This window comes from Astatotilapia calliptera, chromosome 9, assembly GCF_900246225.1.
Source record: "Astatotilapia calliptera chromosome 9, fAstCal1.2, whole genome shotgun sequence".
NCBI classification, from domain to species: domain Eukaryota; kingdom Metazoa; phylum Chordata; class Actinopteri; order Cichliformes; family Cichlidae; genus Astatotilapia; species Astatotilapia calliptera.
In genome coordinates this window covers 20,373,041-20,386,627 of record NC_039310.1, presented here as the reverse complement: position 1 = coordinate 20,386,627, position 13,587 = coordinate 20,373,041, and the positions used below count along the sequence as shown (strand labels likewise).

General features: G+C 39.5%; 1 protein-coding gene across 3 annotated transcripts; it reads left to right on the top strand.

Annotated features, from left to right (window-relative positions):
- Positions 1-5: 5 nt before the first annotated feature.
- Positions 6-11,216, top strand: LOC113029143 (zinc transporter ZIP12). Of its 3 annotated transcripts, XM_026179815.1 has the most exons (15): positions 377-560; positions 971-1,024; positions 1,632-1,718; positions 2,529-2,824; positions 3,497-3,817; positions 3,902-4,109; positions 5,117-5,280; positions 5,434-5,605; positions 5,913-6,085; positions 6,174-6,329; positions 6,513-6,587; positions 8,188-8,260; positions 8,416-8,574; positions 8,674-8,861; positions 10,367-11,216. In XM_026179815.1, the coding sequence occupies exons 4-15, from the start codon at positions 2,573-2,575 to the stop codon at positions 10,493-10,495; spliced, it is 2,070 nt and encodes a 689-aa protein (XP_026035600.1). In that variant the 5' UTR covers positions 377-560; positions 971-1,024; positions 1,632-1,718; positions 2,529-2,572; the 3' UTR covers positions 10,496-11,216. The 3 variants fall into 3 exon arrangements, with proteins under 3 accessions (XP_026035599.1, XP_026035600.1, XP_026035598.1); XM_026179814.1 differs by lacking the exons at positions 377-560; positions 971-1,024 and adding an exon at positions 6-193; XM_026179813.1 differs by lacking the exon at positions 971-1,024.
- The last annotated feature ends 2,371 nt before the right edge of the window (positions 11,217-13,587 follow it).

Genomic DNA, 13,587 nt, shown 5'->3' with positions numbered 1-13,587 from the left:
GCCGTGATATACATGAAGACTGGGCTGATTTCCACTAAGTTATGGTAAACATGAATAGTTGAATCTAATAGAGCTGCAGGCAACATGCTTAGTTTCCACTGTGATGTTTATGTAACCATGTGTAGAAAGGAAAGAAAGAGAGGTCCTTCTCCATCAGGTGGAGAGCAGCTAATCACCTGATGGCAGGGAGGTGGTAAGTACAGGAGGACAAAAAAAAATACATTTTATTTATAAAAACCACTCCAGGGTGTTCAGGACAACAAAAACCTAAAAGCACACAAAACAAACTAGCAGTCCACAGTATATTAAGCCTACAGTCACCATGGTCTTAAACTAAGTGCTCAATAAACCATTGGAACAAAAAGCCTTTCATCAGCCTCAATATGAATCACCTGTTGCTGGGTCCAACTCCATGGCCATGCCTGGCAAAGACTCAATATGGCCCGCTGGATTTCATGGGACACTGTGAAGGAGGGCATTGAATTGCAATTTTACAACTTTCACAGCTTTTTATACTGATGGGGATCTCTCCCATTGCCATTCATACGATGCCAGATTAAGTAAGTAATAGATAAACAGTTAGATGACAGAAAAGTCAAAGACATTTTCTGTGAATTGACAAAAACCTTTATTTTATGATTATAAGACAGTCACTGAGTTATTTATTTACTTACAGTTTTAATTTAAGAGTCATGCTGACAGATTTCTTTCATTACCTATAACATAGAAAATCTGAGACAGATTAATTGCACTAACTTCTTTTTCTAATACTAAGATTGGGATTAAATGTATACTTAAACTTCTTTGCCCTGACAAAAATAGGGATTTTACAAAGTGGGCTGTTTGTGGCCCTCGAATATGAAATGAGTTTGACATACCCGTTTTATATAAAAAGCTATTAAAAAGCTGCCAGATCATTTCACGAGTCCCTCCTGAGCAAACACCCTTGTTCTTTTTTTAATTTATCGAGCACAACCAGGATCCCATTAACGCTACATTGAAGATGTTGTTCTGCATTAGAAAGGTCAGAAAAACTCACTGCTTGCCTCTATCTACAAATCTAAAGAAACTTTTGAAAATGGCTTTTGTTTGTCCATCTTATACACGAGACATGGCGTGCATAAGTGTGAGCACTTTGCTGTCACAGCCGAGAACAATGTTTCTTTTTTCATAGCCTGTGTTACACCTGTTTTTTCTGGCAGTATAGATGCTCACAGTGACAGGATTAAGAGCATGAATTGAAACTTTTATGGATTTTTCTTTGTAGGGATGTGATATATATTGATAAAAAAAAGAAAATATATGATGTAGAGAGACAGAAAAAATACAGAAAGAGAGAGAAACACAGCAAAGCAGTCTATTTATGCATAAACCTTTTTTCCTAAGGGAGCTTTTTAAGTATTACTCCATCAGGCTTCAGCCATTCAGTCACCCCTGCTAGAGGCCAGCCCCCCACCATCACCTTATTGTTGAAAATGAGGCAGCACTCTCCATGGTAACTACAGCCTTCCAAGGCTGTCGCAGCTAATCTTCAGGAGCTTACTCACTTCTCATAAGAGGGTTTTACCGGCAGCACCAATGCCCAAAAATTCTCCCCAAACTAGCACTGGATCTTTGGTCTGCCCTACCAGGAAAACCTTCACCCTAGGAGGAAAACAGACCTCGTCACAGCAGCTGATTGGAGCAGAGTGGAGAACGGTATAGGCCTGGTACATCGGGTAAGCTTTTTCATCTGTTCTCTCTCAGGTGTTATTGTAGCTTACAGGAATTTTTAAACAATAAACTATGTGCTCTTGTTGCCGGGTCGAATCGACCTGCAGGGTTTCCAGTGTAGGAGGATGTTGGGAAGCTTAGCGTGTTTTGCAGTGCATGGTTGATCCTTGATTACTCAGAGATCCTGCATAATATGAAAACCTTAGATATGAGCATCGCTGGTGCTTAAACATGGAGTGCTTATGATCATCACACCACATGCACTCACTCACATCACCTTCTCCCTTTCTCTTTTACAACTGAAGCTGCTAAATTAGGAAAACGATTCAATCCATGGACTGCTCTAAAAACTGAGATATAAATCAAAAAGGTAACAGTGTCTGCCTCTGTGCCACATACCTACTGCTTAAGAGGAGATATCTCAGATGTGGCTCTGTTTGAGCTATTTCTTTACATTTCTAACAGCTTCTATCCGGTCCCTATTTTTCCTCAGTACTAATTATGTTGTCTACAGTCTCCCCCTCATGCCCCCGTCTCCCTGCCCCTGTGCTCTCTTTCACTTGCCTGCACTAATCCTTTTGTTATGGACTGAGGGGCCCAGGCTTTTACTGACCATTCGGCACTGTAAGGACTGGTTCACCTCCGAACCGTCCAGTTCACGTCAGATCAGTTGTGCCTATTATTAGCACCTCCCTTGTCTAAAAAACATCACTGCCTTTCTTAGTAGCCTTCTGCCATCATTCACCTTGATACAGTTCTCTCTCTCTGTTTTCTTGTTTTCCATGTATCACTTCCTTGTCATCTCAAACCTCTAGCCAGTCCTGGAAGTGTGAGGGAGTTTGACGACCTTGGTAGGAACATGTACTTCATGAGCAGTACTTGGTGTTTGCTGCTGCTACTGCTGTATTTTTGTCCTCTTGGGAGAATGCTGGAAGTGAAAGGGCAGGAGCAGGGGTACCTGCAGGAGGCTCTCAGGTCCTTGAATTTGCCCGTGGGGCCGGACAACAAGGCTCAACTCCAGAAGAACAGAACCAGTGTGCTGATCACCACACTTCTCCAGGCAGTGCGCTGCACAGAGCGGACGGGCAGCTCTCAGGACATGTGTGAGAAGGTAATGCTTACACCTGTCTTAAAATGTTTTATCACTAAAATGTCACTAAGTGCTAAACTGAGCAAGGGCAATAATGCTTTTCCTGAACACACAGCAGGAAAAATGTTTGTTATGGCTGGAATGTGAGTGGATGTGGAGGCTTAAGTCCTTGACCTGCACAGAGCATTCGTGGCTTTAAACATCCCTCCGTTTGACATAATAAACTCTACAGAGTGGATTTAGAGGTACTACTCATGCTTGTGCAGCTGGGCTGACAGTGTGATTATCAGAATCAGAAAGACTTTATTTATCCCCCAGGGGCAATTAAGATACAACAGAGCAGCATGACGTGAAAGATAAGGATGTCTGCGTCAAACTTTTAAATTAAGATTTAGTAATTAAGAGAGTAGCTTTTATCTCTCTTCAGTGAATATCCAGCTCTTTCCCAGAAGAAACAGTGCTTCACTCACTCTCTCAAACGTTTGCAACCTGCATGTGGGGTTAATTGGTCTCAACCGCTTCTTTTCCAAGAAGCAAAGAACAGAACATTGTGTGCAGAGAAAAAGTAGTGCTGTTATCAACACAACATCTTTCAAAAGTTAGCATGACCTAGATTTTTTCAACTTCCTTTAAATAAAATGTATTAAAAAAAATTATAATTATTATTTTTAATCGCTCCTGTCCTTGTTACAGTGCCTGACACCAGACATAGCCCTCTCCGTGCTGAAGGATGATGGGAAGGATGTCCTCACTGAGGAGAACTACCAGCAGATCTCAACTGTCCTGCTGTACTATATAATTAACTTGCAAGACCTGTGTGTGTCAAATGCTGCCCCCCCTCCTTCTTCCTTTTACTCCTCATCTGGGAACTTTCAGTTCTATCTTCTGGCCCTCACTAACTTACATCCAGCTGAAGACAACAGCTTCCTTTCATCCAATGAAACAGAAAGCATCCTGCAGGTCATCAACCAACACTATGAGCCATCCAGCCACCATATACTCTCAAGTTCTCAAGTGAGAGAGCATTTTCTGACAGATATATCTTTTTTTACCGTGCGTACGCCTGCATATAAATAATTCAGTTTTTCCATACCACAGTGCATCGATGCAGCTCATCTCTTGGAAGATGCTGATGTTAAGGGAAATCCAGGTGCTGGTACATCTGCTGTTCCCAGAGTGGCCGCAGCCATCATTAGCCATATTCTCCAAGGCCACTGTTTCAGAAAGAGAAACCTGCCACCTCCTGCCTTCTTTACAGATTATATCTTTCATTCTCTTAACTGCACAAGTAACCTGCAGATTATGGGTGAGTTCAAAAGAGCATGTTTGTATATTTTCCTTCCAGACCACAACTACACACCATTACCTATAGAAACATCAAATGCAAAGCAGCATTAGCTTTGTACAACACATGCTCTCGTTTTAGCTCCATTTTCAGCCTGAGAAAAGGACACCTTAGATTTTAAATATGGTTTTGTTCACCAGCTGGTTTACCCACTATGTGAATATAACCACTGCCTGATTGAAGGCACAGGTGGGACAATTCAAACACTTTCTACTAGCAACAGCCAGTGGATCCATTGTTCATATTAAAGCCTCTATATAAAATATGGTCATAGCCACCATGACCTTACCCATTGGTACATGAAGTTCCACTGTGAAGCGATTACAGCTTTAAAGCCACGAATCACAATACTGGGTTGGATCTGACTGAGACACTGGGAAATATTGCACACCCTTAAGGGAGTGACGAGTCAGTCACAGAGGATGCCTGTCCTAAAACGCATCCTGCTTCTTTTTGACTCTAAGGGAGACCATCACATACATCATACTATTTTAAATAAGTCATCAGGAGAGTGTTCACTAAGGTGATAAAGCATCATACTATGAGTTGCCCCCTGCTGGCTATTGGAAAGAATGCAGGAAGCTATGTCCATCATTCTTATACAGTTAATGATTATTACAAGATTACTGAACAATAATAGAGGATTTAGCTGTTCTTTGTTTTTTGTAAGTCTTCTTAACAGACATGCTCCAAGAGGGAACCGATTATCTTGAGACTAGATGCTCAAATACTGCATCAAAGGCACTACTATAAAACTATACTTACACATATGAAAATTGTTAAAATTATTTCATGACAGTAAAAAATGCAGGTTAATTTGAGGTTCAGTCACACCAAGAAATGACTGATGTACTGGATTTCAAAACAGTTTGTCCCCATCTTTTTATTTGTCTTTTTAAGCAATGAATAAAGAAATGCTGGTTTAAAGCACTGACCCCTGATATATTGTGTTCCATTTATCTGTTTAGACCTGGAGGAGTTGCTTCGTCAGCTGAGACTAGGACGGGAAGGAGGAATGCACTCTCGCAACAGGAAGAGACGAGGCATCATAGTAGGTTCAAAGAAGGTGGCTAGGGATTTGCAAGATAGCTGCAACCCCGAAATTGAAGGAATAAACAGTGACTGGGCACAGGTATGGTGAGATAAATTGATTGGGTTATGACAAACCAAAAGTACTTAAAATCATAAAACACTGAATGAAAAACTTCACTCAGGCAAAGTGAGACTTGATTTGAAATGCCTCCTACTCACCTCCAAATTTGCCTTTTCTTTTTATTCCAATCAGGTATGTTTTTCAGCCAATCAGCTGGTGGATATTTTTGCTCTGGATCCTCATTTGCCGATTTCCAAGGAACACTTCAGACAAATTTGCCCAGCCATCATTCAGCAGTTGCTAGGCAATGCCTGTGAGTCTGAAGAGCAACAAACAAGAGGGTCTCTGCCCACAGCTCTCGAGAGTAAGACGCTTTACCTGATTGTTTCTCTTCACAAACCAACGTTGTAATAAAAACAACATGCTATAGTTTCAGCTAAATAAAACACACCAATAGTTGCAATTCTTACCAGCAATGAACATGACATTGACTAAGTTAGAAATAGCATAAATAGCAGTGTACGGATGAGCTGAGGTTAAGGCGGGTTGCAAAGTGGCTTGCAGAGGCCGAATCAGCTGCACTTGCCTCTGAAGGCCAGACATAATAAATCACTTGTTCTTTACTACATTTTTGGTTTGGTGTTTTATGCAAAGCTGTCTCCTTCCTGCAGAATATGGCTACAGCACAGCTGCTGTCTTTCTCATCACGGTGGGCTCCATGTTTGGTATCTGTCTGATCTTCTTCAACTCCTGCCAAGAAACCTACTCACTAATCCTGCAGCTGTTTGTTGGTCTGGCAGTGGGAACCCTGTCAGGAGACGCTCTCTTGCACCTCATACCACAGGTACAAGGTCACCGCACCGTCCACTATAACCCACCACACACATAGCTTGAGTGTGGAGTAAATTGTTTCCTCTCTGTCTACTTTGCAGATCCTTGGCCTCCATCACAGCACACACAATCATGGTGATGAGGACTATGATGAAGAAAAAGATTATTTGTGGAAGATCTTGGGAGTGATTGCTGGGATTTACAGCTTTTTCCTCATTGAAAAACTATTCTCCTTTTTAGTCCCTTCTCATAGTCATGTAAGGCTTTTGTTTTGTAGCCTTTATCAATTTAATGACAAAAAAGATGAATCTGAGAAAGTTACTCAGAAGCAGTGCATCACAGGCTGATCTTAAACATTTAAGGGTCTTGCAAAAGCAGAAACACATTTCTATGACTGTGCATGTTGAGCAACTGATGTCATGAATTTCTTTTGTGTGCAGGGTCATGGCGGTGACCTTTCCTTGAACTGCAATGGTCACTCACAGAGAGGCAAGTCTATCTCCACAATACAGCTGGTGAGTCCAGTCACGAGTCACACTGAACAGTTTTTTTGCTTTGTTTTAATAAAAAGACTGTTCTTCGCAGGTAAATTTTCATTCCTATACCCATCCATGTTATTTATTTAGTGATAAAACACACGGTTGTGACTATAGTAAGGCAATTCTGCTCATGTCAACACATTGATGAAATGTGTACGCTAACACTGTAACACAGGAGACCTATTTAAGTGAAAATAATTTCATTCACCCCAGTCATGCTTCACTCCCCCATTACGCCTCCAAGAAAGCAGCAAGTGTTGTGCTAGAGAATGGTTTTCACCACACAAGTTGAGGGGCGGTACAAAGATTTGGCATAATCCTGATCCCATCTTTCATCACACTTTATTTAGTATTAATTCCCCCAAATTCTTGATCAAAAATTGACTGAAATCACCAAAATTTCCGCACTGCTCTTATATAACAAAATGATTAGTGGTGTAGGAGGGAGTAAAGAAACAGAACATGTAGGATGCTGGAGAATGAGAAGTATTAAATCATTCAGCAATCACTTCATGCTGTTGAATTGTGCAAAGACAGTTTAATACCTCAGGACTTGATCCTTTTAAATACACAAACAGGTCTCAGAGAGTAGATCCCTCACATGGAAAGCCTAACGAATATGGATTTAGAAACCATTTACCCACATTTTTAATTTGTCATTATATATGGTTTATTTCCTGAAAAGATACCAGTTGCAAAGGATGTGCCAATATGTAAACCTGGAGATAAACATCTCCTCATAAACTATAGGCTCATCTCTCTACTTCCAGAGTACTATAAGGATTTAGACCCAAAAGAACCACAACACACACTTTCATTGGCTTCATAGATACAGTTTTGTTTCCTGTTCTCATGCTGTCCTCTCTAGCCCAGCATGAGTAGAGGTCTCTTTTTTTCCTCTTGTACTTTCCCATTGTAGTGTACATTTCAGTGTTTTTTCTGTAATGCAACCGTTCTCTGACTTGTATCCCCATGTGATGTCTGTGTTGTGTGTGTATGGTTGGGGGGCGGTTCATTCCACTGCAGGGCAACCTGCCACTGCATGTGGCGAATAAAATTTGAACTTGAACTTCAACTTGCTATTGAAAACAAAGAATATGTTGTGGGAGTATTTTTAGTTAAAAAATTGATACAGTTGATCATAACCTTTAACTTAACAAACTATGCACATATGGGGTTAGAGGTTTGGCATTATTTTTGGTAGGAACACTTATCTTGAAAACTGGAATCAGTTTACCAGGCAAATGCTACAAAATCAAAACTGAAATCTGTTGTGTGGGGTTCCCCAAGATTCTGTCTCAGGGCCACTGGTTTTCATATTGTACATTAATGATGTGCAATTTCAAAGACATTGAAAGTTATTGTTTGCAAATGGCAAACTTATTGCGTTGTGGAAATAACTTGAAACAACTTCTGAATAACTTCTTGATATTAACGCTAAAGGCAGCATAACTACTACTAAAGTTAAGTCTCATGTATCTCCTTTAATTTGACAACTATTCTACAATTCTCTCTTAAATCAAAGGCTAAAAATGTTCAAGAATCTGTGGTGTTAACAGGTATGTCTATCTTGCAGGGACCCGTGGATGACTTGGAGTGTACAGAAGTGTCTCCTGAGCATGCAAACACAAGGCGTCCTTCACATCCTAGTAACCTAAACTTCTTTTTTCTTGTTTTTTAAATGAGCTGCGCCATCACACGCAGATGAATGAGTTGTGCTTTATTATTAGTTGCCTGGCACGACAGAGGAATTGTTACAGTTTGAGGATGAGTTTGTTGACACAGGCCCTCTTTGTGTTCCCAGGACAAGGGGTTTCTCTGCTGGCTGTGATGGTAATTGTGGGAGACAGTCTTCATAACTTTGCTGATGGCCTGGTTATCGGGGCAGCTTTCTCCTCTTCATCTGAGACTGGAATGGCGACCACTGTAGCCATCCTGTGTCACGAGATTCCACATGAGATGGGTGAGAGGTCACTGTGTTTTCATTTAGATGACTTTGTTATCTTTTGGAAACTATTCTCCTCGACTGGCTGACTTATCTTGTATGCTTTTTGTCTCCAAGGGGACTTTGCAGTGCTGCTCAGCTCTGGACTCTCAGTGAAGACTGCTGTGCTAATGAACTTTCTCAGCGCTCTGACGGCCTTCATGGGGCTCTACATTGGACTTTTTGTTTCTTCAGAGACAGAAGTGCAGAAGTGGATCTTTTCTGTCACTGCTGGGATTTTTCTCTATTTGTCATTGGTGGAAATGGTAAGCCAGGTTTTATGAAGCACGTGGCTTGTGATATTCTTTATTAGCCATTCCATGTTGACAACAAATCCTGTAAAAGGACAGAACCTACGGTGTAATCTATGGTGTCTCTACCATAAAACTTTATTGTTGTTCAAAAACAGTAAAGAAAAAAAATCCCAAATGTGAATGACCCAAACAGATGCACTGGGTGACATAATTTACTTTCAGTGATCCTCTGTCCTGGTGCAGAAATAACTAGTGCCTCAATGTATCAATGCACTTTTGAACTCCAGTTTGAGTAATACTTTACAAAACATTAAACTGAGCCAATGATCTCAAGCAGAAACTTTGGAGGCTGGCTCTAAAACGCCAGCTAGGACAGTGTTAAAAAATGCAGTTCATTCAAGATGATGGCTCCGAATTCCCATAGACTTCCAAACATTTAACTTCAATAATAGATTACAATGTTGTTGTTTTCGTACAAAAAAAATTGTCACGTCTGTGTTGCTCTTTATAAGCAATTTCCCTAATTTCCTTCGGGATTAATAAAGTATTCTGATTCTGATTCTAAATATGATTTTTGATTTAATAATATGAATAAGATTGTTACTGTGTGGTATGGCCAGTCGAAAAGCTTTGTGTTATAGTTTTAGTGAGTGAAAGTCATTTCCTTATTTGCTATTAGCATTAGCATGTGTGCTAAGGCTAATACTGCAGCATTGCACCCCTATAGCTTAATGTTTCAGTCTTGCTAGTGTTAGCTAATAACTTCAATCTAATCTAAACAAAAACAGTCAAAATACTAAACAAATGGGTGATATTACTTTGGTTAAATTAGTGCATTTTAACCAGCAGGAGTCTTTAAAGGGTCATTAAATGTGTTCTAATGCCACTACTAAATTCAAATTCAAGTTCAAATATTGTTTTAGCAGAAACTAAACCAATGGAAAACTGGTAAAACAGCTGAGAATTACAGCTTTTGCAGATCATGAAAAATTGCACATAAAATTATTCCAATCTCCAAGAGACCACCAGGAACCAAAAACTGAGCCCTTTTTTGGGGTGTGTGTATATCAACCTGTTTTCATGCTATGTGTCTCTCAGGATTGTCTGTCATCAGTTTGCAGGCATTTGTACGTGACCAAAAATAGCAGCACTCCCATCAACCTGAGCTGTGCACTTTGTATTATTTTGCAAAGTACTAACACACTAATTTGTGTGATTAACAAAAGGTTTTACCTGTTAAACTAGTAGTAAGCTGACCTCAGCATCAAGAAGCTCAAAGTCCAGCTGTGCTTCAGAACAGCGTCATGGAGAGCTTAGCGTGCTTGTAAATTCTGGTTTAAGATTTAAACCTTAAGTAGTACAGTTGGAAAGTACTGAGCGATGGGAAAATCGCTGACTGTTATTTTCACGAGGTCATGTGGAGGTACGAAAACTAGAGAATAATGCCAGCCCTACCCTGAATTTCTGCCAAACTGCTGAAGGTTTTGCTCTTACTCTTATTTTCTCTCTTTCATCAGCTTCCAGAGATGAATCGAGTAAAGACCGACAGACCGTGCCTCATGTTTTTCCTCCAGAACCTCGGTCTCCTGTTGGGTTGGGCCTGCCTTTTGTTGCTCGCACTCTTTGAACATGAACTCAAATTTTAAATGCAGTGTGCATCTTCCTCACAGGGTTGAGCCAAAACAAAATGCCGAGTCATACTAGAGTTTTAAATTTCCATTAACTGGTTTGTTATCATCTCTTAGCATGTGCAACCAGTAGATTTGAATAATTATTGATGATGTTGTAGTCTCAACAATGGATCAGATATATGTACTGTGGTGCGAAGCCTGTCTTTTTTTATACTTGATGATTTATTTTTGTATGTTAGGTACAGTGTGTGTGCCTGTATATGGACTGTAAATGTCTAGTTTCATTGCCTTTTTGGTTGCACCATCTGTTGTTCATGTTGCCTCAGACAATCAAATTCAATGATCAAGAGTATATTGTAAAGCTCCCTTTTTTATTAACATTTTTATTTATTTTTTTCCATTGCCTTTAAACTGATGGAAATTTCAACTGGAAAATTAATAGATTAATTTGGGTGTTGTTGATATAATGATGCAAATGATTTGAGGGACATTTTACTTGATGAGCTTGTAATAGCCACATCCAATTTCCAAATCATATGGGAAAACACAGATGGTTTTAAATTTGTACACTTAATTCCAATTAAAGTAGCACTAAAGTTTTTCAGTATTGCTCTTCAACAATATTGTCCCGTTGAAAGATAACCCCTTTGAGTCTCCATTCAATGTATTTCTAATTAATTCCTTTATTTATTTTTTTGCATGATATACACGAAATTATAAAGAGTTGTGCTTTTCAGGAATTCCGCATAATTTCCTGTGTGTTTGGGCGACTTCTAAATATACATAAACTAATTGGCTTGATGAGAAACTAATATTAGGAACAAAGAAAAGGATTTAAGCCTCTTTGTCAGGCACAAGCTGGTATCATTTACAGTTATTTTTGAAGCCCTATTTTGAAAAACGTTGCTCCGCTTCTGCTTCTCATCTCAGAGGCATTGTTCTTTGTTTTTTGAGGCCTCTCTGTGATCCAATATGAGGGCACTTCCACCCACCTGAGCTACTTGTTCTCTTCATCCACCAACCTGGATGACTAACGCTCATCGCTGTGCAAGACAGAAACTCCGCAGCGATCCGACCCACACAGAGCACACGCTCTTTACCGGTCAGAGTGGGCTCGCAGAAGGAGGTGGAGGAAGATGGGAATGTGATGAATACATAAGCACAATGAAATAAATGAAACATGGCAAATCAACTTATTTGTACATAAAATTGGATTTGTGATACTGAAAGAGCGAGTGGGCTTAAAAATGGATTTTTTCTTTCCTTTAATCAGCTTGCTGTGATTAAATTCTGGTGCTCTCAGCATCAACATATTTCTGTAAAATTTGAGCAAACAGCTGTCGAGCATTTACTTTATTCGTGCGAGGGATTACTTTCTTCTATGCTGATTATGTTAATTTGCCATTCTGGGCTTATTATCTAACTGCAAAGTCATTTCCATAAACAGTGTCATGAGATTATTTGGCTATCATGGCAGAAAGAGCTGACACCATTTACTGTGACTTCCCGAGAAATGTTCAGACAATAGAAGGAAGCCCATTGAATTTTCTCTTATTCTAGCAATTTTGCTGTTATTTTAAAAATCTCAGCCTCTTCAGCACTTCCAGGAAAGCTCCAGGCCTACTCGTTTGTGTGTAAATCTGCTCTTTTGCACCACAGAGGCATTTTTTTTTTTTTTTTGGCATGCTCATGTTTTCAAGGTAACTGTTGCCAGGATGGATGAAGGAAGTGCTTTTATTTGGGCCATGCTGGTTTGAACACTGAGTATTCTCACTTGCTCAGCAGAGACCTCTCAGAAGAAGAGCTCAGCTGCGGGGGGTCATCAGGGCAGGAGAACATACAAACAATGGGAAAAAGCTACTAGAGAGACAGAGAACAGGAAACATAAAAATATTTTTCCCTTTGATTGAAACGGATCTGACTGAAAACAATTCTTCCTATCTGTTTTTGTTGTGACACAAAAACACGCCAGCAAATAGTTGCCACACAGTGAGGGAAATGCTTTAGTGTTTATACATATTAGCACCTTAAAAACTGGCTTTAACTCACATATACTCATTCCATCAATCTTTTTTTTTCTTCTTAGGTACAAATTCTTTTTACAAATGTTGCTTAAAAAACAAACAAAAAAAAACCTCAAAATATCACAACAGGGCAGTTGAATGCCTTATGATGTTATATACACAAAGACAAAAGAAGCATATAATAATAATAACCAGACAAACCTGCACTGTTACCCCTGTTTAGATGTACATTTTTCACTTTTTCTTTGGAAATCATTGCTAAAATGAACCTTTACCTCAAAAATAAGATACTAACGAACTGATAATTGGTCCAAATACTGTGGAACATCACCTCCTGTGAACCTCATTGTGTCCTGATATAACAGTATACATAACTGGTCTAAAATATAAATCTATAGTTTTCAGCATAAAATGTTTTTGTTTTATAAAGTCTTGGTACACGTGAGACATTCAGAGTGCATCCACCACCATGGCCATCGCCTTTTTTTTGCATCAGTGTTTATAGAAATTGCTCCCACATAACTTATTATATACAGTTCTTACGGTTCTCCTTTAAAATGCAAATGCACATGAAACCACTAGAGGGCAATAATGAATAACAACTTCAGAGCTCTCTAAAGTCTTTTGAGAATAGCATTCTTCAGCACCAGCATGGTTTTACAGGAGACACTATACCATGAGTGCGAGACTGCAAAGTTCATACCGAGGGATATAATGTAGATGCCGTTCCTTTCTTTCACTTTACCTGGTTCAAACTACCTTGTTTTAGCAAATGACTCATTTATACAGGTGAAACGATAAGAAAAGTTACCTTTCTACACTTCAGCAAACAATAAAAAGTAGAAATTATGAATTAATATTTACATCTGTCACTGAAAATATCCTGAAGTTGCATCTGTTATAATGCAAGGTTTTTTGGGTTGGATTTATCGGCTACACATCCATGATGTAAATCTTCCCTTTCACTGCATCTTAAACGTTTTCCACTGAACTGAGATTTAGTGACCCTGTAGGACAATAGAGTGCAGAGAATGAATAATCAAGTTCAATAAACCAGTTTTAGATGATCTGATCTTTGTGAGA

Bases quoted from the DNA above. Each gene is read 5' to 3' on its own strand.
- LOC113029143 (XM_026179814.1), top strand. From the start codon at position 2,573: ATGTACTTCATGAGCAGTACTTGGTGTTTGCTGCTGCTACTGCTGTAT. The intron at 5,281-5,433 runs GTATGGTGAGAT...TATTCCAATCAG, and splicing joins TAAACAGTGACTGGGCACAG to GTATGTTTTTCAGCCAATCA. The intron at 8,261-8,415 runs GTAACCTAAACT...TTGTGTTCCCAG, and splicing joins AAGGCGTCCTTCACATCCTA to GACAAGGGGTTTCTCTGCTG.